The sequence below is a fragment of the Cornus florida genome, unplaced genomic scaffold, assembly GCF_030987335.1.
Source record: "Cornus florida cultivar Cherokee Brave unplaced genomic scaffold, ASM3098733v1 CherokeeBrave_3.0.0_Hap2_Chr01, whole genome shotgun sequence".
Lineage (NCBI taxonomy): Eukaryota > Viridiplantae > Streptophyta > Magnoliopsida > Cornales > Cornaceae > Cornus > Cornus florida.
This window is the reverse complement of record NW_026775571.1, coordinates 120,910,809-120,935,571: the sequence shown is the minus strand read 5'-3', so window position 1 is coordinate 120,935,571 and position 24,763 is coordinate 120,910,809. Positions and strand designations below refer to the sequence as shown.

Genomic DNA, 24,763 nt, shown 5'->3' with positions numbered 1-24,763 from the left:
TCTATGAACGAAAGTAACAAACTCTCATGACTTTTTGAAATATCAAAAACCCATATCTTGTTGTGAAAAATGGGCTAACTTGGAGCATTTCTCATTTTTTTTCACAATAAAATTTATTTTTCCGCTTAATTGCTCTATATTTTTAGGAAAAAACATTGAATGTGTTTCAAAATATTGGATTTCAAGTTTTATTATTGTTTCATTGATTTTGAAGTATATATTATCTTTTTCTATGAAGTGGGTGCTTTTGTCTGTTATGAAAATGAACTTTTTTTTTTTTTTTTTTTAATAGTATTTTTTAAAGAAAAACATTAAGAACAAAAAGTGATAAAATCGTAGAAGAAAAGTGATGAAGAGAACTTTTGTAATATAGGCTTTCGTCCCAAAAAATTTCTTCAAGGGTAGCACCGTTATTTTCTTTTTAATAGAATTAGGTTTAGAGGGTGAGGTGATTTTTTTGGAGCACGAATTGTACTACCCAAAAAAATAAGATACAAAATATGGACAAAAGCCTCTATTTTCTTCTTTGGTACAAAGAGAAATACTACGGAGTACTAGTTATTATGCTAAAAAGGGAATGATTCCTCCCAGACACTACACAGCCTCTGGGACAAGGATCGGAATTTACAAAAGAACAGGGGTTCTTTTTAAAATATTAAAAAAACACGTTGGATCCAAACAAAAATAGGAAAATATAAAAGAAACTGTATAAATAAAGAAAAGAGTGATTTTATGACTGAACAGGAAAATAAACAAACGCTGGTTTCAATCGAAACCCTCGTTCGAAATCATACCTCACACTGACACAAAAAGAGAAGAGAAGAGAAGAGAAGAGAAGAGAGGCATTTTGATTCGATTCAGGTTCTTATCCGATACTTTTTCTATCGACACGGACGATTCGTATCCTTCACAGTTATATTATAATACTCTCGGCGGTGACGGCGAATGCCATGGTATGTATATCTATCTCATTCTCGCGTAGCCTTCTAATCAACAATTTCCAATCCCTGTGGGTTATCTTTTATCAAATCAATGGTTAAAGTGTGTATGTATATATATATATACATATATAGTTGTCTTAATGTATAGGCCCTAATTTAGTATTTATGTTCACATTTCTGTTATACGAGTGGACCCTAATTCACTAGAACTACTACAATGCAATGGTGCAGGTATTTCTACGTCGGTAGTACTGTGCATATGTTAGCATAGCCTCGGACGTGGTAGATTCCCAACACACACTCAGACATATATATATATATTTATACATATGGCTGGGTATACATCTGGGGTTCCATCGTCGATGCATGGAATGTTAGAGGGTGGGCCCACCAGTTCTTCCCAGGACATGAATCAGGATATGGATATGGGTGGTGGTCGATGGTACTTTCTGAGGAAGGAATTAGAAGAGGATTCCCCTTCAAGAACAGATGGCATCAATTTAAAGAAAGAGACCTATTTGCGCAAATCATACTGCACGTTCTTGCAGGATTTAGGCATGAGGCTGAAAGTGTAAGTTCCGGTTAGCTTAAGGGCAGTTGCTCTACTTTTATTAGATTATAGTACATTCTAGTGAATTTGTTTGTGAATATCTTTTGATTTTGTTGTTGTTGGACATTAATACATTATTTGATATTTTTGCACGCACAATAGAAAAATTTATAATTTACAAGTATAATTAATATGTCTTTTTTTTTTATATTCAAAGCTGACAATGAATTGATGGGTTTTGTAGAAATTTTTACTTGTCTATTTATAGTGTAATGTTAGGATTCAAGCTGTGATGTTATGCTGGTTTATGCCTCACTTTCCAAGAAAGCTAGTGTATTGTGAAAGTTCTCATTAAGCATTATGCCTCACTTTCCAAGAAAGCTATTGTATTTTGAAAGTTCTCATTAAGCATTATGCCTCACTTTCCAAGAAAGCTAGTGTATTTTGAAAGTTCTCATTAAGCATGTGAAAGTAAAATAAATAAAGATAATAGATCTTGATTTAAATGATGTTTGCAAGATCTTATTTCAGGCTGATGCAGGAGGGAGGATGGGATGGAATTTTGTGTTAGGTTCCTTTTCCCAGATTACAATTTAAGTTTTGGACAATATTTCTGTAGTGTTTTGGAATCAATCTGTTTATTGAACAATTTGGGTTTTGATGTTGGCAAAGCTCTTAATAAATGTAGAAATGTACTTGGGACTACAACAACAACAATAACCACCAAGACTCTTTTTTTTCCCAATTACTTGGGGTTGGCTACATGAATCTCATGTTTTCATTCCGCTCTATTTAAGAGCATAGTCTCAGTCAATCCACATGCTATCATATACTGTCTTACTAACTCTACAAACATTGACTTTGGTTTTCCTCTTCCACTAGTATTACCTTACTGGGAACTATGTCACTTTCTTACTTGGCGCACTTAAAGGTCTTCTTTGTACAGGTATAAACAATCATAACCAATTTTCTCTCATTTTATCTCCAATTTGTGCTACTCCAACCATCTCCCAAATGTGATCATTTCTAATTGTATCCTTTCTAATTTTACCGCACATCCATCTCAACAGTTGCATTTCCGCCACACTCTATGCATAAGTTGTTTCCTAGTTGCTAACATTCTGTGCCATAAAGTATGATTGGTCTAATAGTTGTTCGATAGAACTTCTCTTTCAATCATAAGGGGATACGCCTATCACACAATATACTAGACGCACTCTTCCATTTAACCCATCCATCTTGCCTTGATTTTATGATTAAAGTCATCTCCAATTTCTCCTTCATTATGAATAATTGAGCCTAAATAGTGAAAATGTTTAGGGCCTGCTTGGTTTTCACTCAATAAACAATTTTCTGCTTTCTGAGTGTCAAAAATCTAGAAAACTGGTTTTGGGTCTACTTGGATGTGTTTTTGGAGAACTCTTTTTCAAAAACTGAGTTACAATAGTTGGGGTTTTTAGAGAACTACAAAATGTAGTTGTAGGAGTCTTGGAAACACAAAGCTAAGAATTTGAAAACACAGAACTGCCGGTCTTTAAATAAATACTAAGATTGTAATGTAAACCTATCTTGTTTATAACACCAGGCCACACAATACCCCTGAACCACCACCATCGCCTTCCCCTCACAGCAATGGAAATTTACTTTGGAAGTAAACAAAGAGAGTTGTTTGGAATTGATGTGCCCATATGTTCATTCTATTTCTTTTGTTGGATAATCTTTAGACTCTTCCTCTTTTCCATCCACTTAACTTCTTTAACAATCTCCACTGATGAATCTTGAAATTTCCTCTTTCTCATCCTCCAACTTCTTCAACAATCTTCGCTAATGAATCTTGAAATTGATGTGCCCATATGAATCTAGAAATTTCCTGTTTCCCATCGTCCAACTTCTTCAACAATCTCCCCTACCTCCATTGATAAATCTTGAAATTGATGTGCCCAGAATCCAGATGGTCAAACTGTGCCTTTTCTTCTTCCATCTCTATAGGTATATAAGCGCGCGCGCGCACACACACATATATAACAGCCGCTCTCTCTCTCTCTCTCTCTCTCTCTCTTTACACAAATGAATTCTATGTTATGATTGCAACCCCCACACCACCTTCAAATTCGGTCTCGAAGGTCTTGATTAGCCTCTAAAAATAGATTATAGAGAGGGGGCTGGTTGCGAGGCAGGTGTGGCTGTTATGGAGGAGGATTGGGTGAGGGAAAAGGGATTTGAGGTTGGCTCCCTTTTGGGAGTTTCTTTCGAGGGTAGGTTGGAGGAGGCGATAAGTCTGTCTGTTTCTGGATGTTCTTAATTCTCAGTTTGTTGATGGTATGGGAAGTTTCCCAGTGGGGATGGATGAGTGGTTTACCGAGCCCCTCGGCTCTTGTCACTTATGAAAGGAGGAATAGGGGGTCTAGGGAGAGGGGTAGGGGAGGGAGGGGAGAGGCAGTCAACTCAATTGTTTCCCTATGAAGTTACAAATTCTATCATGGAATGTCCGGGGTCTCAATGACTCGGTTAGAAGGAAAGTTGTGAAGTTGGTGATTCGTAAAGGGGGTGGTCATGTTGTGTGTCTGCAAGAAACCAAGATTGCTTCAATGACAGACTTGTTTGTGTGAATTGCTGTGGATGCGGTTGGTTCTTCGGGCAGTATCCTTATTATGTGGGACAACCGGTGGGTCTCTTTGATGGACTCTCGGGTTGGGCTTTTCTCTACTTCCTGCGTTTTCTCTTTGTTGGAGGATGGTTTTCGTTGGGTTTTTTCTGGTGTTTATGGTCCTACAGAGGATTGTGAGCGTCATTTGCTTTGGGAGGAGCTGGGGGAGGTTCAAAAGAGATGGTCGTTTCCTTGGTGTATTGGTGGGGACTTCAATGTTGTTCGTTCTCCTTTTGAAAGGTCGACGGGGGGTAGGTGGACGGTCGACATGGAGGCCTTCTCGGAGTTCATTGATGCTTTTCGATTGTTTGATTTGCCTTTGGCGGGTGAGCCATTTACTTGGTCTAGTGGTCGCTCTCCTCCTACCCTCTCTCGACTTGACAGATTCATTGTGTCGAGTGATTGGAAGGAGAAGTTTTCTGATGTTGTTCAAGGCACTTTGGCTCGCCCTGTTTCTAACCATGTTTCGTTGCAGTTGGATTGTGGTGGTTTGCATAGTAGACGATCCCCCTTTCAGATTTGAGAATATGTGACGGATTCCTGGAGCGAGTCTGTTCTTGGTGGTTAGGGTATCGTGTGGTTGGCACCTTAGTCATTCTCTCGCAGGTAAGCTGTGTCTTTTGAAAAATGATCTTAAAAGTCTGGAACAAAGAGGTTTTCGGAAATCTAGTTTGGAGGAAGAATCGGGTTTCCTGGAGCGAGTCAGTTCTTGGTGGTTGGGGTATGGTGTGGTTGGCACCCTTAGTCATTCTCTCGCAGGTAAGTTGCGTCTTTTGAAGAATGATCTTAAAATCTGGAACAAAGAGGTTTTCGGAAATCTAGTTTGGAGGAAGAATCGGGTTTTTTTCTGAGATTGTTGATATTGATAGGATAGAGGGTCAGGGTATTTTGGCGAATTCCTTGAAGCTTAGGAGGGTGGAGTGTCAGGCGGAGTTTGCTGAGATTGCTGTCATGGAGGAGATTTCGTGGAGGTAAAAGTCTAGAGCTTTGTGGCTCAAGGAAGGCGACAATAACACGAAGTTTTTTCATAGACTTGCTAATGCTTATAGAAGGGGCAATCACATTGGAAGGATTCAGGTGGATGGGGAGGTGTTTTGTAAGGAGGATGAGACTTGTAAAGGTTTTGATGATTATTTCTCGACGTTGTTCATTGAACCTACTGGTTGGAGACCTTTACTTGTAGGGCTTCATTTGGACTCTATTTCGAGTGAGAAGTGCTCTATTTTGGAGGAGTCATTTTCTATAGAGGAAGTTTTGTCTGCTTTGAAAAGCTGTAATAGGGATAAAACCCCAGGTCCAGATGGTTTTACCATGAGATTCCTTTTGAGGTGTTGGGAGGTGGTCCGAGAGGAGGTGATGGGTTCTTTTCACGCCTTTCATGCTCAGGGCTCTTTTGAGAAGAGCTTGAATGCTACTTTTATTGCTCTCATTTCGAAAAAGGGAGGGCGCTGGATGTTAGGGATTTTCGCCCTATTAGCTTGGTGGGTTGTTTTTACAAGTTGATTGCAAAAGTCTTGGCATCTAGGTTGAGGAAGGTTCTGGATGGTGTCATTTTTGACTCTCAGAATGCCTTTGTGGGAGGTCATCAGATTTTGGATTCAGTTCTTATTGCTAGTGAATGTGTGGACTCCAGATTAAGCAATGGGGTTCAGGGTGTTTTGTGCAAGTTGGATATTGAGAAGGCGTACGACCATGTGAGTTGGAACTTCCTATTCTTTTTTTTTTATAAGTAAAATATATTAGAAAAGCGTTCAAAAGGGGAACGCGTCCCTAATACAGAAGAACAAAAACCCTAAGGACCAATAGAATCCAAAAGGTCAAAAAAATCAACAATCGAGGAGCAAACGCTTCCTCTAACATAACAGAAAAGAGAACGGAAAATATGAGATTTTAAATTTGGAATAGTTGATTCTTTCCCTTCAAAATTTTTGTTGTTTCTCTCTCTCCAGATACACCACCAAACACAACAATCCTCCAAAAAGCACGCGCATGACCTTTAATTGGGCATCTTCTCCATGCGTTGATAAATTGAAAAGAGTGTTCAAGCATCACCCACTGAACACCAAAAATGCTGAAAATTAAATTCCAACAATCATATGCGATAGGACAATGCATCAGAATGTGATCCACGGACTCTCCATCTGTTTTGCATAAACAACACTAGTTCACAATGGTATTAGCCCTCTTTCTCAAATTATCCAATGTCAAAATCTTTCCCCAGATGGCAGTCCAAACAAAAAATGCAACTCTAAGAGGAGCTTTAGAGCGCCAAATAGACTTCCAAAGGAATTCTTGGCCATGAAAGTTGGACAAGCACATAAACATGGATCGTACTCCATATCGACCATGAGAAGAAGGGACCCACAAAATATCATCACAACCTCTACCAACATCCTTCTGTCTATACAACAAGTCCAAAAAAGCGCACACTTCTGTCATCTCCCAATCCTGAAAAGAGCGCCTAAAATGCACATCCCACGTAACTCCACTGTTATCAAGATGATAACAATCAACTACGTAAGAATGCTTGTTTTCGGCAATACTAAAGAGGCGAGGAAAGGAAAGAGACAGCAGCTGATCACCACACCACAAGTCTTCCCAAAAGCGAACGTGCCTACCATTACGAACTTTGAATCTGATGTGGGTGGAAAACACATCCCAACCCTTCCGAATGAATTTCCACATGCCAACGCCTCCCGTGATAGAAACAGGATGAGAGGACCAACCCCCATTCTCCTCCCCAAATCGACACGAGACAACTCTTCTCCACCGATGATGACGCTCTTTACCAAATCTCCATAACCACTTACCCAATAAAGCTCTGTTGAAAGGGACCAACTTCCGAATGCCTAATCCGCCAAATTTCAAAGGTTTGCAAACTTGCTCCTAATTAACAAGATGATACTTGAATTCCTCTCCTCTTCCACCCCAAAGAAAGTCACGCTGAATTTTTTCAATCCGTTCAACGACAGAGCATGGAATTTGAAATAGAGATAAAAAATAAGTGGGAAGGGACGAGAGGGTGCTCTTAATAAGAGTGACCTTCTCCCCCTTCGAGAGATACTGTTTTTTCCATCCTGCCAATCTCTTTTCCTACCTATTGATCACCGGATCCCAACTCCCCACTTTCATGGAGGAAACTCCCAAAGGCAGTCCCAAATAAGGAAGTGGAAAAGCGCCCACTCCACACCAAGAACAATAGCTAAAGAGGAGATATCTGAAACATCCCCCACTGGGACAATCACACTCTTTCCAACATTGATTTTAAGACCGGACACTGCTTGGAAACAAGTAAGAATGCATCTCAAGTATCTAAGTTGAGAGACGTCAGCATCACAAAAAACCAAGGTATAGTTCGCGAACAACAAATGGGAAATCTCTATCTGATTGGCAGCTTCTCTACCAACTCTGAACCCCCTGATAAAACCTAGATCCTCAGCAATCTTCTCAGCCCCTCTATGACAATAAGAAATAAGAAAGACGATAGGGGGTCTCCTTGTCTCAAATCACGCGAACTCGCAAAAAAACTAGCGGGAGATCCGTTCACAAGCACCGAGAACATAACGGACGAGATACAAGTTTCTATCCATTTAATCCACCTATCTTCGAACCCCATCCTCCGAAGCAAGTAAAGAAGAAACTTCCAAATCACGTGATCATAGGCTTTCTCAATATCAAGTTTGCATAGGATGCTAGGAACACCACTCTTCAACCTAGAGTCAACACATTCCCCTGCAATAAGAACGGAATCCAAGATCTACCGTCCCCCGACAAAAGCGTTTTGTGACTCTGAAATAATTCCGTCCAATGCATTCCGCATTCTAAAAACGAGAACTTTGGCAATAAGCTTGTACATGCAACCCACTAAACTGATTGGTCTAAAGTCCTTAATATCAGAGGCGTTGCTCTCTTAGGAATGAGGGCAATAAAAGATGCATTCATTGATTTCTCAAAAGTGTCATGAGAATGAAAAACTTGAAAGGTGTTCATCACTTCACTGCGCCCCACCTCCCAGCTCTTCTTAAGAAACCGCATGGTAAATCCATCTGGCCCTGGAGCTTTATCCCCATTACAACTAGATAACGCCTTAAGAACTTTCTCTTCAGAGAAAGGAACTTTAAGCCCGACACTATCTAGCGTAGAAATAGAATTGAAATGCAACCCATCAAGTTTAGGTCTCCATTCTAAGGACTCAGTGTAAAGCTGCTGATAAAAAGAAACAATTCCCCCACACACCTCGTCTTCTCTCTATAACTCTGTACCATTCACACGGATACGCCCAATGTGATTACATCTTCTATGAGCGTTAGCAAGTCTGTGAAAGAATTTTGTATTACGGTCACCTTCTTTAAGCTACAGTGCCCGAGATTTCTGACGCCACGAAATCTCCTCCATAACAGCTATTTCCGCAAAGATCACTTGACAAGACGCTCTTCTAGAGCGTTAAGACTCCACGTCTTGCCCCAGCTCGTCAAGACGATCAAGTTCAGCAATATCAGCCAAAACACTATTCTTCTTCCATTCAAGATTCCCAAACACCTCTTTGTTCCACTTCTTAAGTTCAGATTTGAGAACCTGAAACTTCCTAGCTAAGACATAGCTAGGAGAACCTGTGAAAGATGCTTACTCCCACCAAGACTGAACTTTCCCTTGAAAATCCTCAGATCTTAGCCACATATTTGCAAAGCGAAAAGGCGTGCGTCTAGATGGTATATGGTCAGACGTTATCCTAACCAAAGCCGCCAGAGTAACATCCGAGAACTTTTCTTCCCAATCCCCATAAATCAGGAACCGATCCAACCTTGAAAAAGTGACTGGATCTCTACCATTGGACCAAGTAAAGGCAGCCCCTTCCAATGGCATATCAATAAGGAAGCGGCCATCAATGAAATCTAGGTCATCTCCAAAGACCACCTACCCTCGGTGGATCTCTCAAACGGAGACCAAACAATTAAAGTCCCTGCCTAAGCACCAAGGCAACGACTGCAATTCCTTGACAAAGCTAAGCTCTTCCCAAAAGGGTGGTCTATCACAATTAATAACAGGTCCATAAACTCCAGAAAAGACCCATTTGAAATTATCATCCTCCATTTGAAACACACATAACAAAGAATAGTGCCCTTTCCAGATATTCGTTATGGACAACCATCTTCGATCCCACAAAATAAGAATTCCGCCTGATGTGCCGGAAGCATTTAAAGCTTCCCATGCTACAAACCTTGCTCCCCAAATACTCCTTACCACCTCATCAGACATAGCAGCCATCTTGGTTTCTTGCAAGCATATAATATGAGCGTTCCACTACCTCAGAGCAACCTTAACCACCCTTCTTTTATCCGGATTATTTAGACCACGGACGTTCCATATAATAATTCGTAGCTTCATTAAGAATCAAAAATGATCATCTCCCTACCTCCCCCCCATTTCCCACTTCTAGTCCTTCCCCTTTCTTTAGACACCCCATCCTTCCCCTCATAATTGACATTGGAAATAAGGTTCTTCACCTCCTGTTCCCCTTTCCGTTGTGATCTATTTTTGCCAACTTTAGTGCTTTGATAGTTGGATCCGTTTTTTATAACCCTTCGTTTGGAGTGGGCTATCCGAGGCCCAAATCTATCTGAATTCGTAAATGATTTGGGCTTAAAGAGTCCGTATTTAATAGGCCTATGATGTCTTAAGGCCTCGCCCTTAGCCTGGCGACTGCCACATGCAGCTTTTTGTTTGTCAGCGTCAACGCGCATAACTGGCGTGTGACTGCCGCTTGATCTTCTTCCCACAAACTTCACCGCCCTTTGTGCCTCTCTGTCCTTCATCCATTGCCAGATCTGTAACACCCCTTCTTCCCCTTTGTTGAGAAGCATGTTCTATTTTTCCTTTGTCATAAAATGTTACCCGTCACTACCTTTAAGACTTTCCGTCGAAGGAACCAACTCCGGCGAGATTTCTTCCCAGATCGCAACCTTATAACATAAGGTGTCGTCGTTAATAAATACAAACGGCGGACAAGCTGATCCAATTCTCACTGTGATTCGGACCCTCTCGGCGTCCCTCGTTTCGTCAGCAACAGCGTTCACAAATCCGCCACACAATTCCCCCACTTCGACAAATAAGGCGTGACACCATAAATGAAGAGGAAGACCAAACAGCCGGATCTATTTAAGGCCTTTGTCTTTGAGAACCTCACAACAACCAACTCTAAAAGACCACACATCGATCAGCAAGGTTGCAGAACCCCATTGCCGCCGGCCTTCCTTCAACACCCGTTGAGTCTCTGCCTGAGAAGGGAACCTGAATAGAAGAAGTGAATTGGATAAGGGAGTAACCCCCACCCCACAAGACGTATTCCATGCCCGAGCTGCCCATTCTTCAATCCGATCACACCCCCCAACTTCCTTGTCAAAACGACCAACTAAACAAGTTGAGAGAATCAATTTTCTCTCTCTGACGGAACCCCCTCTTCCTCTTCTTCTTATTGGAGAAGATGGGGTTTGGTGAGCGATGGAGGAGATGGATCCATTTTTATATCTCTAGTGCTCGTTTCTCTGTCCTTGTGAATGGTGCTCCGTCGGGGTTTTTCGCTAGTTCGAGGGGCTTGAGACAAGGGGATCCACTTTCTCCTTTCTTGTTCCTTTTTGTGATGGAGGCTCTTAGTAGATTGCTAAAGAGGGCTGTTGAGTTGGGATTTTTGAGAGGATTTCGAGTGGGCAGAGATGTTGCTAGTCAGTTGGAAATTTCCCACTTGATGTTTGCGGACGATACTTTAGTTCTTTGTGATGCAAAAGCGTCCCAACTGAGATATTTGAGATGCATTGTGGTTTGGTTCCAAGTTGTTTCTGGGCTTAAGGTGAATGTAGGAAAAAGCGTTCTGGTTCCAATTGGGGAGGTTCTTCGTTCTTGAGATTGAGATGTTTGCTCAGATTTTTGGATGTCGCACTGGCTCTTTTCCCATTTCTTACTTAAGGTTGCCTTTATGAGCCCTTTCGAGATGTGTGGGAAGCTGGGATTCAGTTGTGGATAGATTTGAGAAGAGACTGGCGGGTTGGAAGAAACAGTACCTTTCTAAGGGGGGAAGGGTCACTTTGATCAAGTGCACCCTTTCTGGCCTCTCGACTTATTTCATCTCTCTCTTTCAGATTCCTTCTTTTGTGGCTGAGAGAATTGAGAGATTGCAGCGCAATTTTCTTGGGGGGTCATTTGGGGAGAGCAGCGGAGGGTGGAGTTCTCTTGAGGTGCGTGGTTTTAGGGGAGTGGGGGTTTGGATCTTCATTCGGAAGGGGTGGGATGATTTTTGCAAACATGTTCGCTTTCGGATAAGGGATGGAAGGAGGATTAGATTTTGGGAGGATGTTTGGTGTGGGAAGCTTTCACTTGCTCTCTCTTTCCCATGGCTCTTCAGGATTGCTCCTCATAGACAAGCCATAGTGGTTGACTGTTATCATCTTGATAACGGGAGACTGACTTGGGATGTTCAGTTTAGGAGGCACTTTCAGGACTGGGAGATTGAGGATGTTTCTCGTTTGTTAGAGGTTTTGTATCGCCAGGTGATCACAGATGGGGATTCCGATGGATGGCTTTGGGATCCTAACTCTCAGGGTCGGTTCGAGGTTAGGTCATTTTTCAGGTGTTTTACAGTTGATACTGGGCCCCTTCCCTTGGAAGTCTATTAGGCGTTCCAAGGCCCCTCTCAAATGGCCTTCTTTGCTTGGACTTCTGTCTTGGGTAGGATTTTAACCCAGGATAATTTGAGAAGGAGGAATCAGGTGGTGGTTAACCGTTGTTACTTGTGCTTGCGCAATGATGAGACAGTTGATCATCTTCTGTTGCATTACAGTATGGCCAGAGACTGCTGGGTTTTGATGCTTGGGTTGTTCGGGGTTCCCTGGGTTATGCCTTGTTCCTTTAGAGGGTTGATTGAGGCTTGGAGAGGTTTCTCAGTTGGGGCTCTCATTCGGGATGTCTGGAGGGCGATACCTCTTTGTATCTGGTGGTGCATTTGGCTCGAGAGAAATCGGAGATATTTCGATGGAAAGGAGAAACCTGTCTCTATGCTTAAGTTCTTTATTATTTCCACTCTTTTTTGTTGGGTCTCAGGGAGAGATTATAAATCTTTAGAGGAGATTGTTGTTTTTTTGGCCTCTTTGAAGACTTGAGGCGTTTTTTGGCCTTTGTGTTTCTTTGGGATCCTTTCCCCTTTTGAGCGTTTTTTAATAAATTTTACTTATCAAAATAATAATAATAATAATAATAATAATCCCAAATTGTAATGAATATATCAACTTTATAAATTTTCAAATATGTATATAAAATATTAAATGTTTAAATGATTAATACTTAAGAGTGATGTATTTTTTTCATTTCTTATTAACTTTAAAATATTTAAGAGTAATTTACTCGTGACACTTATTAATATATATCCATTAGCAGTTATCATCTCAAAAATAAATAAATGAGAGTAATGCACAATTTTCCTTATTTCTTATTTCTGAAAAATATTTTCAGTAAATACAATCAAACTGATTTATGAATTTTTGTTCTTTAAAGACTGTTTTGTTGTTTTCCTCAACCAAATGGATTTCAGACTCAAAAAATTGAAAACTGTTTTCTGTTCCGATTCTCCGAAAACTATTCTCAAAAATTGAAAACTGAGAACTAATCCAAGCAGGGCTTCACTTTTTTGTAACTCTTAATTCTCAATCCTCACTACATCCTCATTTGTATTTCTTGATTTACTAAAGTTACACTTCATATATTCAGTTTTATTTCTACATATCTTAAACTCTTTTAGTTCTAAAGCTTCTCTCCAAACCTTCAATTTGGCATTAACCCCTTCTCTAGTCTCAGAAAAGTACTTGGGACTCAAGTTGGTAAATACTCTTATTGTACGCATATGTTTGAATTGTTAAAAGAACCAACCATTTTCCATCCAAAACATAAATACGGTAATTACTTCTTTTTGTCTTCCATATAATACTCAATTATTTGGCTACCGTTCAAGAAACAGCTGGTTCAAATTGCTCCCAATTTCCTAACTGTTGTCAATTGTATTCTGTTCAAACACGGAATCACCTAAATAGTTGTAATTCTCTTTCAGTCTCCATATTGTCTCATCCCCAAATTGATATCATAAACCCATATTTCCATTCCAGAGTGGTGGCCTATGGAAAAAGCTGAATGCCACGCAACACCCCTTCAAATCTAATTTTCTCAGGTTGGAAATTTTATTATTAATAATACTAAATTTATCTTTATTTTTATTTATCAAAAAAAAAAAAAAAAAAAAAGCTGAATGCCTGCAACTATACAATAAATCAATAAAACCAGGACCATTTACAATGGAAAGGTGGCAGTGCCAATCCACTGTGAGGGCATGAATGGGCTCTCTCTGCATCCCTTCTACTTGAAGGCATAAAGACTTGAGTTTGTCTTTCACTCTCTACGATAAGATAATATACATGTATATTATATAAGATGATAAATTATAATTTTTGTGAGGAACAATTAAGATATTCCACATAGCTGGTGGATTTAAGTGACCGTCTGTAGTCTAGTCTGTACTTTGCAATGGAATGGCTTTCAAGATGGTCATAGAAGAGCCGAGATGTCGTAAAGAGAAGGGAACTATAAATATGTATGTATAAAGTTCTATTTATAAAGTTGATATAACAGAGTGAAAGTAGTCACGAGCTCATTACTCAGTAGACAATGGTTTCTCACTACAAAATTCACACACACACACACACACACATATATATAAAACTGTTGTAAATGATATTTTAATGATTAATTTTTCAGATGAAATATATATTACATATTATAAGCTTCTCTGCATGGTATAAGAGTAGAAAAAATATATGCAGCCAAATTTTTAGACCTGAATTTTTAACTGTAAAACGTATTGCACACTAATATACCATTATTCTTATTTTTCAGTTTCCGTTTTTTATGCTAAACCTTTTAGATAAATTGAATTATACTTGAATATATGCGAACACATATTTTCTCCATATTGTATTTTACTAACTATTTTTAGGACCTAAAGATGTTATCATTGGGGCTTGCTAGATACTGGTGATAATAGTGCAGTATGATTGACTGATTTTTTTTTTTTTTTTGGATAAGTATGATTGACTGAATTTTTTAATACATGAATTATAGACTCAAGTGACATCAATGTAACTTTAGATGTGTATCAATATCCACATGCACCAATATTGGGTTGCAATTGCCTAAAACCCATGGGAGAAGTATTTTGATGGATTAGTTGTTTTAGTTATTGGACCTTACATCCCTGAATTGCTATATAGCTGAAAAATATGTGGGTTTAATTAGTTTATGAGTACTAATATACTGGTTTTCAAAAATTGAGAGATCTTGCATCAATGCATACAAGTCTGGGTACAGTAAATTACAACAAAAAGCATGAGGGTATAAAATTTTCTAATGATTGAAGAAAAATTTCCCCCTTTTAAACTTTTTTGCTGTCTGCTTTTGGTGGAAACATTGCACAACTACTAACACATGATTCTTGCAAACCAAGTGTGACATGCAAATCCATGTTACAAGGGTGTCAGGTTTGAGGGCAGTTAGTTACCACAATTAGCTATCAAGTATTACTAGAAAGAAAAGAAGACAAAGTGACTTGTGAAGTATATTTATGTTGGTATTAGAATGAAAAGAAGACAGAAACTTCTGTCATCTTTTTTACTTTTACGTTCTAGAAAAGAAGACAATAAGCTATGAAGTATATTTGTGACGGTTTTAGAAAGAAAATAAACTTACGTTCTAGTTGAAACATTGCAGTAAAACATGCAGCACACACAAGTGCTCTTTGAGGTTACGTGTTTTCTTAAACTCCTATTAAAATGTTTCTGCTTGAAATATGGCAAAAGGTTTCATAATTCTTTCATTTGTTTCCAAACATGAATTTGATTATAAATGATTCTCAATGCAGACCCCAGGTAACTATAGCTACAGCAATAATATTTTGCCATCGATTCTTCCTTCGGCAATCTCATGCTAAGAACGACAGATGGGTGAGTGTTTACTTGTTTGAAATCAGTATGACTTTTGCTTTGAATCTGAATCTCTGGTTTGTTGTACCTGATTCTTGATTCAACCTTACCAAACATATTTCTAGAACAAGTGGTGGCTGACCCATATATAAACAAGAGTCTGTATCTACTTGTTCTCAATGTTACTCTGTGGAATACATATGTATCTCTCTGTCATTGTATAGGAAGGAAAATGTTAGTGATTTTTGTTTCAATTCAAAAATTCCTGTCACATGAATATAGTTTCATTGTTTTTATCTAGCCAGCGTGCAAAATCTCTTGGTTGTACCAGGTAGCCAGAGATACATGCGATCGAATCTCGCCTTCACCAAGGTTGGGTGCACTTAGGAGTATGGCGGAGGGCTATTCTGAGCTATGTTGATGATTCTGGACTCCTGATTGCTCATTCCAGCACAATCACTTGCAGTATCAATGTGTGATTTTAGATGCATTGAAGATCAGATAGGTCCAGAAACACGAGACACAAATATTGCTTGTTTGAACATCTAAAACAATTAGTAGAAGTGGTCATGTATGAGTCTTCACTTATCAAAACAAAATAAAAAATGGTATGATTCTTCTTTTTATTTTTATTTTCTTGACGTGCCTGGACCCTTTATTGTGCAGACAAGAGTCTGCCATTGCACTCAACAAGAGAGCATTGTTTATGAAAGTTTGCTCTATTATTAGTTGAAACTTCCTTGGTGATGAGACAAGGTGGATGCTAAGGTGGAAATAGTTAAACACGTAAATGGGAAGGTTTGTACTAAATATAGTTAAGCCTGAGGAACCGCACCCTGAATACCCAGGATACTTATTTTATTGGAACATCTTGAGACTCTGCATGAGCAAATTGGAAGCTACTTCATTTCTTATGTTCTAAGAATGCTGGGGCATAGGTCTGAAGATATAAAATACATTCTTATGTTTTATTGGATAGGCAAATTGGCACTGAAAATGATTCTTCTTGTGCATCATGGCCTTCTCACAATCAATTACCTGTTCTTTTCTTACTTTTAAGCTTCATGTGAGCAATGGGTCTGAGGATCCAGTGGAGTATTTTATATAGATTCTAGACCAATGCAACCTCTGGATGGGTGTCAATTATCTGTTTACCATTAGGCATGCTCAGAATCTGGCCATTGAGTCAAGATTTTTTTTTTTTGTCTTTCTTCCTCCAATTTTATTGCTAATCTGGGTAGCTTTTGGAACGTTAAATAATTATTAGTTTTTGTTTTATTCTTATCGTTATTGTTGTTTATCTCTTTATTACATAAGTAGGTTTTGATGCACTTCATGTGTCAATGCTAGTTGCAATTGCTCATGTTAAACCTTAGTGAAAATTAAAATTTGTAATACTTGTGTTTCTAGTTGGTATCTTTATTTATTATGGTTTTTGAATAGAAGGTGCTGTATGTAAAGAAATGAGATGATCTGTTCTCTTGCTTAACATCTGTCTTATCTTTTGCAGATTATTGCAACAGTCTGTATGTTCCTAGCAGGGAAGGTTGAAGAAACTCCTCGCCCATTAAAGGATGTTATTGTTGTTTCTTACGAGATAATTCATAAAAAGGATCCAGCTGCAGCTCAGAGGATCAAACAGAAGGTGTTTTCTTCTGCTGATGGTGCTTTTATCAATTTGTGTGTGGTTATTCATTCCCTCTCTTACATGAGCTGCCCCTTCTTGCTTTGTTGATTCTATGGACATCTGGTGCACTATTTCTGCCAGTGCGATGAAGGTTTTTAATAATAGGTGGACTTTTAAGAAGAAAAAAAACACGTGGGATGCAATCAAGGGATATCGTTTTCAAATTTTGAATATTGTTGAGTAATTATAGTCCTCCCTTAGTTACTTTGATGGAATTATCTTCCATTATGAGAAGATGCTCTCCCATAATATGGAAATGTTAAGAGTATTATCATCATAGTTTATTCCTTCTTCAGAATTCCTTACCCCTACCTTGTAATCCTGTGTGCTTGCTCATTTTTTGCATTTCAACAAGAGAGCTTTATTGTTGGAAACTATCTTCCTGCTTCCATTATTATTTTCTATAAATATGTCTCAAAAATGTGATAATACTGATCTGAATGCATTATGCAGGACGTATATGAGCAACAAAAAGAGCTAATTCTACTTGGTGAAAGGCTTGTGCTTGCAACTTTAGGTTTTGATCTGAATGTTCACCACCCATATAAACCCCTTGTTGAAGCAATAAAGAAATTTAAGGTTGCGCAGAATGCCCTTGCTCAAGTAGCATGGAACTTCGTCAATGATGGGTATGATCAAGATACTATTTCCGTTTTCCAATTAATTATAATTCATATATAGTAGTCCTTCCCCCTCTCTTCTTCACATAGGAAAGTGGCTTGCAGGCTGAGGACATCGCTCTGCCTGCAATTTAAGTCCCACCACATTGCGGCAGGTGCCATCTTCCTTGCTGCTAAGTTCCTCAAAGTGAAGCTTCCATCGGATGGTGAGAAGGTTTGGTGGCAAGAATTTGATGTCACGCCACGCCAATTGGAGGGTTGGTCTCCTCTCCTTGTTTCCATAGTAAAATGAGCATTAGATGTAAAGGGACCGTTTCCCAAACAGCACTATGGCTCTTGTACTGCTTGTGTGTTTTTTTCTCCCTAGTTTACTGCATGTGTTTTGGATGGTTTTCAGTCCATGATTTTTATTTTATTTTTGCTGAAAATTAACCCCACCTAGATGACTGTAGCTGTCTTTTACATCATTACTTCTGATGGTAACCGAATAAAAAAGGAGGGTATTTGGGGAAAAACAAAAAACAAAAATTAAAAAATTAAAGGTACCAGATGAAATGCACTGAATGGTGAGCAGCCTGGTTGGCTGCAGTTGTGCCATGGGTATTGCTGTTTAATTGGGGGGTTTTCCTTTGTGTCTTCTGGTGGTGGATATGTTAAGATTGTCTATTATATCATTATGGCTATTTTTTCTTTGCAGAGGTTAGCAATCAAATGCTGGAATTGTATGAACAAAATAGAGTGCCGATATCTCAAGGAAGTGAAGTTGAAGGAAGCATAACTGTTGGGTCAAATCATCGAGCATCTGAAAAGAGTACAGCTGATGATGAGGAGCAGTTACCAACAAATGGTCGTGCTCAATTAGTTGGAGCAGGTGCAGGAGCAGTGTCTACAGTGAAGAGTGGACATTCTAAACAATTCTCATCTCTTCCAGCAACCGACCATGCACATGCCGATAATTATAGCATGCCATCAAGAAGTAGCCAGAACGAAAGTAATGAAAATGGGAGCACTGAGATGGGTAGTGTTATTACTGATCACAAAGTGGACGGAGAAATAAAAGATAAAGAGCATTCTGAGAAAGTGAACATGAGAGAAGGTCCAAATAAATCCAAGTCTGGATCTGAGCGTACTGTGGGAGAAGATCGGGGAAGGAATGGTGGGACAAAAGAAACCACAGAAGCTGGAGAATGGGGGGACAATGGGGCTTTGCAGAAGTCTAGGAATATGCAGTTTCGGGAAGGACCACTTGGCCAGTCACCCCAGGATGCAATTAAAATGATTGACAAGGTGAAGGCAGCACTTGAGAAAAGGAAAAAGTCTCGTGTAGACCACTGGAAAAGGGAGTTGATGAATGAAGATGATATGATTGAGAAGGAATTAGAAGAGGGAATTGAACTGGCAGCCGAGGATGAAAAAAACAGGCAGGAGAGAAGGCAGAGCTGGTCGAAAACTGAGAATGAGCACCATGAGGATGTTGGAGGTGGAAAATATCTGGGCATGAAGGGACAGTCATCAAGGGCAGAGGAAGTGGAGGATGTGGAGGAAGAGGAAATGGTAGATGATGCATTGCCTATATTGAACAATCACAAGAGAAGAGGGAGCCCATTGGATAGACAGTTGGAGGCAAAGCGGCGACATGATTAAATCTCCAACTACCACCACAGCATAGCCTCCATGATACCATAGAAGATTGACATGGGATGAGCCGAATTGGTTATGCAGACAGGGAGCACTGAAGGCAATAACAGGAGGATTATCTGATACAATAACCAATTGCTGTATGTAATTTAGTTACTTCATGGTTAGTATGCCTGATAATTTGACGCTGCTGAGTTGTATCTTTTTGGTAGTTTAAACTATGGCATGTAATGTGCGTTTTCCGGCTAAGTAGGATCTTGGCCCTTAAGTTCCACCGCTTCTTTAATTCTAATTTATTAAAGCTGCACTTCATATACATATATATATATATACACTAGTAAAAGGCATGTGCGTGTTGAATGTTTTGTAATTTATCGATATATCAGACCACTCATTTTAAAATTATTTATAGTTTTCGTTGTATAATTTTGTCATATATTAATAAATATTTTTTTATATTAATAAATAAATACTGAAATATTTTGAATTGGTGGTAGGGTTAGAGTTTTGTAAAATAATAAATTTTTTTAGGTTTTTATATTAATACTGAAATATTTATATTTTATTTTTTTATTAATTAAGAAATATTTTTTTATTTTAATATTGAAATTGGAGATAGAGTTTGAGCTTTGCAAAGTAATAAATTGTTTATTAGGTAATTAGAAATTTAGAATAATTTTAAATTTACAATAGAAATTCAATTATAATAATTTTTAATTAAATTTTAAAATAGAAATTCAAATATACTAATTATGCATTAGATTGAAATTGATATAAAAATATATTATTTGGAGTTTGTGGGTTTTTGGAAGACCCTAAGTTATATATATATTTTTTTTTAATATATCCTTGTCTGACGTGATAGACTTTTATAGAAAATAAAATAGGTAATTTGTGGTAAAGTTATTTTATTTTTTTTAAATATATCCTTATTTAATTAGATTTCCTTTTATTAAAAAACTCATAAAAAAAAAAATAAATACATGTTATATGTGATAGAGGTTTAAAGAAAATAAAATAGATAATTTGTGGTACAGTTTTATAGAAATTATTTATTTTCTTTAATTATATTTATAATTAATATATAAATAAATAAATATATTATCTTTTATTAAAAAAAACTCATCATAAATAGATAAATAGGTAATATGTATTAGTGTTTTATAAAAACTCTTTCAAAAACTCTTTTTATATCAATTAATAAATATTTTTTATATTAATAATTATTGTCTAATTAGATTTAATTTATTAAAAAAACTCATAGTAAAAGGTAATTTGTGGTAGAGTTTTAGAAATTTTATTTTATTTTTTATATTAATTATTCTTGTCTAATTAAATTTTTTTTTATTAAAAACTAATAATAAATAAATAAATAGGTAATTTGTGTTAGAATTTTAAAGAAACTCTTTTTAAATTAATTAATAAATATTTTTTTATATTTCAATTTTATTAGGTAATTTTTAGAGTTTTATAGAGTTTATATCAATTAATAAATAAATACTAAAATACTAAAACACTGAATTAAACTCTTTTTATATTTTATTAGTTTGAATTTTATTAGGTAATTTTTCTTTTTATATTTTGTTAATTTAAATTTTATTTGGTTAGATCAATACAAAAAAAAGGCTTATATATAGAGGGAGTATAGACCTATTTGAATTTTATTAGGTAATTTTTAGAGTTTTATAGAGTTTATATCAATTAATAAATAAATACTAAAATACTGAAACACTGAATTAAACTTTTTTTATATTTTGTTAATTTGAATTTTATTAGGTAATTTTTAGAATTTATATTAATTAATAAATAAATACTCAAATACTTAAATACTGAAACTTTTTACACATTTAATAATCGTATAGATATATATATTATTGTTACACCCTAATACATTGGTCCATTAAATGATGACATTATCCATTAGATTGGATTAAATGGATGAGCGTGTGAGGAGCATGCACTCGTTGTAGCATTTTCCATTAGAAAAAAATTGGGGCCTTTAAAAAGTTTTTTCTTTTCGAAAAAATTAGAATAAGTCAAAAATACTTGCTAGTACTAGTATTATTTTATTTAAATTTATTTTATTGAAAGTTCAAGCAATACACTCTATTTTGTCCTCGTATGGTTCAAACCCTCAACTTTCAAGAGCTTAATCCGTTTTGCTTTTTAAAATGTCATTAATTGCATAAAATTGTATTGATATAGGAATCAGTAGTGACCATTCTCTTTTCGTTCTCTACTTTCTAATATGAATAATGTGGAGTTACAACTTACAAGTTTAGTACACTTAATTTAAATGTACTTCTTTCATGTATAAAGCAAAGCAAAACTACAAGATATAAAAGTTCGTCATATTGTCGATCATGGAAATCTTTTCCTTGAAAGATAGATAGAGAGGGAAACACCCAATAACCAATCAGAACCGCCCAACTCAGGTCTCCCCAACCTTATCCTCTCTGCATTCTCCACCTCCACCTCCACCTCCACCACCACCACCACCACCACCAATCTCACCTCCCCTCAAATCTAAATACCTTCCGTTCATCTCCATGGCTTCATCCTCCAACCTTCCTCCTTTTTCTCTCTACACAATCCAATAACAAAGAAAGAAAAGAAAATGTCTCTCACAATCCCCATAAGCATCCCCAAAACCAATTTCAAAAACAACATTCGCTTCCCAGTTCACCCCCCAAACCAGGCCTACCATGATTGTTTGCTCTGCCTCTCCCAACCCACCAACACCAGATGATTCTTCATCATCTGGTGCATCTCCAATGCAGGCATTCTCCGCTGCACTCGCACTCTCCTCCATCCTTCTCTCGGCCCCACCCCCGGCATCGGCCGACATCTCAGGTCTCACACCCTGCAAGGAGTCAAAACAATTTGCCAAGCGCGAGAAGCAACAGCTGAAGAAGCTTGAATCGTCTCTGAAGCTGTACAATCCTGATAGTGCGCCGGCACTGGCAATCAAGGCCACAATGGAGGAGAAGAAGCAGAGGTTTGACAACTACGGGAAGCAAGGGTTGCTGTGCGGATCAGACGGTCTTCCTCACTTGATCGTGAGTGGGGACCAGAGGCACTGGGGTGAGTTCATCACTCCCGGGATTCTGTTCCTGTACATCGCGGGTTGGATCAGGTGGGTGGGTCGGAGCTACTTGATTGCGATCAGGGATGAGAAGAAGCCCACCCAGAAGGAGATCATCATCGACGTCCCTTTGGCATCAAGTCTCGTCTTCAGAGGGTTTATCTGGCCCGTCGCTGCTTACAGAGCCCTCTTGAATGGGGACCTCATCGACACCACCGCATAGAGTCGAGTCTATTAAGTGTCGATTGTCTCAACAACCTTTTATGTAAATTGTATGGTATGTGATTGCTTCTGACATCATAGCCAGGTTTAATCTTGTTGACACTATTTATTAAAGTGGCATAAACAAACAAATCTGAGCGTTGTTTATGACATTGAACTTTTCCACTTGCATGACCTCCGGTGTCAGTTGCAGTGATTTTCTTGACACTCAAACATTATATACAAGTGAGGGCCATTACGCATGTGCCACTTCTAAAATATTAGATTTCACAATAACTTTTCATAACAAATATTGATGGTCACCAACATCATGTCACCTGGATTTATTAGAATAAAAAGGGGTATCATAGAGAGACTACACAAGAATCTGCTTTTTTATCATGAAAATTCTTCCTGTTCAACATTTGTAACTCTCCTTTGGGTCAGCTGAGGACTCGAGTATTCAATACCACTTTCAGTCGATGAGATATTTGATGATACAGATGAATCAGGAATTGAACTTGATACTGGGTTTGACTCCTGCATTTGATTTCTGTAACTCTTAAAACCCAGAGACTGAGGTGGCCTTGGTGCTTCGGGAGTTGGACGACCTTGAGCTCCTTCAGCAAGTCGCCTCAAAAGGTTCATGACAGTGGGCAGAAACCTCGACAAGATGGAAAGAAGTCCAGCCAACTGCACACAATATGGCATGGGGACTACATTAGGCATCAAGAAGGACAATAGTTATTTGACAAAGCTTCCGTATAACAATAACACCAAAATAATTACCAAGAGAATGTTCTCTAGACAAAATATCGTTGTATAAGAATAACACCAAAATAATTACCAAAAGAACGTTCTCTAGACAACACATCTCAACTTTCTCATTCATTAATAGACATGGTTATCAGGGGCAATCTTTAAATTCTTCTTCATGTTGTTCCTCTAGTTTTCAAGTCATCCTTTTCCTCGAGACCGGATGACTATCAAACAATCATACAAATCTTTGTTTGCTCTTGCCTGCTTGACCTAGTATCTAATCTAAGTTGACATTATCAATTGTGGAACTTAACGTATGCCACGAACCAAACCACAGATTTAATTTGTGGCAAACTGTACGAGGATACAGTGAAGTATGGCATCCCAAAACCTTTAGATACTTCCAGGATGGAGAGCTAAAGATGGTTGATTCCTTTATTAGATTACTATATGAGAATCCTGTAAACGCAGCTAGGGAGGACGTCTTTCAGTGGAGAGCTATCAGTAATGGAACATATAGTGTCATTAAAGATGTCTAGGTAGAAGGGAAGCATAACTATTTGAGAATCCTGTTAACGTGGCTAGGGAGGATGCCTTTCAGTGGAGAGCTATCAGTAAATGGAACATATAATGTCATCAAAGATGTCTGGGTAGAAGGGAGAATAGGCTTCTTAATAGGTGTTGAATGTGTAAGAAAGCTAAGGAGACTATTAAACATCTTCTATTGCATTGTGAGGCAACCAGGATCTCTGGTGCACGTCTCTTTCTGAAGTTCCAAGGTCATGCTGGGACCAACATTGCACCTCTTTGGCTGTTGACATGGAGTCTGTGCGCTAACACTGGAATCATACATGTCTGGGTGGCTGCACTTTCGTGCCTTATGTGGTGCATTTGGATATAGAAAAATGCCTCAAATTTGATGAGGTGGAGAGGACAGTTCTTGTATTAAAAGGATACTGCTTGATAATTGTACAGTTTTGGTTGTTAAGGAAGTTTTGTGACACCATTCTCTCGATTGCAGTGACTGGAGTTACGTTAAACACTCTTAGACACTTCACATGCATGTGGATTCAACCGTCTGGCGGACTCTTATAATATGTAAAAATAAATAAAATAGCGTAAAAACTAGAATCACTACATTTAGAAGGTGGACTCATCAAGGAAGACATACAAAAACACAAAGAGTATTAAGTAGTAGTGTCTTAAATAAATGATAACAATCTTTAGCTTCTTTCTCCATCTATTAATTGGTTCACACAGAGTAATAATGTAATTAATGAGCATCATAGCTAACAAAGGCCTCATGTCAGTATTGAAGAGTTTTAAATAACCAAAACAAGTTTTCATCCTTCATTATAATTTTTTTTTAAAAAATTAATAAAAAAGAAAAAAGTAAATTACTCACAATGCCATTCCGAAACTCCCCTGTGATGTCCATTTGCACCCATAAGGCTTTTGTGAGTAAATATATGACAAATAATGCCATGAGGTAAAGAGGATTCCTGTTTGAGTAGCGTAAGAGAGTCAATAAAGACGATGATTAGAAAGAAAGGGGGCATAGACTGAAAAACTGAAGCAGTCAAGCTGAAAGTGAACTTTAAACATAAATGAAATTTACAGAAC

At 37.9% G+C, this 24,763-nt stretch overlaps 2 protein-coding genes and 1 pseudogene across 3 annotated transcripts in view; 2 read left to right on the top strand and 1 right to left on the bottom strand.

The window, feature by feature from the left end:
- Positions 1 to 722: 722 nt before the first annotated feature.
- LOC132268196 (cyclin-T1-4-like) lies at positions 723 to 19,411 on the top strand. 2 transcript variants are annotated; one of them, XM_059768987.1, is made up of 7 exons: positions 723 to 953; positions 1,173 to 1,512; positions 15,090 to 15,171; positions 16,661 to 16,795; positions 17,291 to 17,466; positions 17,563 to 17,714; positions 18,155 to 19,411. In XM_059768987.1, exons 2-7 carry the CDS (start codon positions 1,271 to 1,273, stop codon positions 19,099 to 19,101), a joined length of 1,734 nt encoding a protein of 577 aa, XP_059624970.1. In that variant the 5' UTR covers positions 723 to 953; positions 1,173 to 1,270; the 3' UTR covers positions 19,102 to 19,411. The 2 variants fall into 2 exon arrangements, with proteins under 2 accessions (XP_059624970.1, XP_059624980.1); XM_059768997.1 differs by lacking the exons at positions 723 to 953; positions 15,090 to 15,171 and having other exon boundaries at positions 1,233 to 1,512.
- Positions 19,412 to 21,316: 1,905 nt separating this feature from the next.
- LOC132268190 (photosystem I reaction center subunit III, chloroplastic-like) lies at positions 21,317 to 22,534 on the top strand (annotated as a pseudogene).
- A 128-nt stretch (positions 22,535 to 22,662) lies between these two features.
- LOC132268173 (protein ROOT HAIR DEFECTIVE 3 homolog 2-like) overlaps positions 22,663 to 24,763 on the bottom strand; it is a 29,022-nt gene continuing 26,921 nt past the window's right edge. The window contains exons 21-22 of the mRNA XM_059768955.1: positions 24,546 to 24,642; positions 22,663 to 23,074 (exon numbers count right to left, since the gene is read on the bottom strand). Coding sequence (XP_059624938.1) covers positions 22,781 to 23,074; positions 24,546 to 24,642 — 391 coding nt within the window. The 3' untranslated portion in view covers positions 22,663 to 22,780. The remainder of the gene's footprint in view (positions 23,075 to 24,545; positions 24,643 to 24,763) is intronic.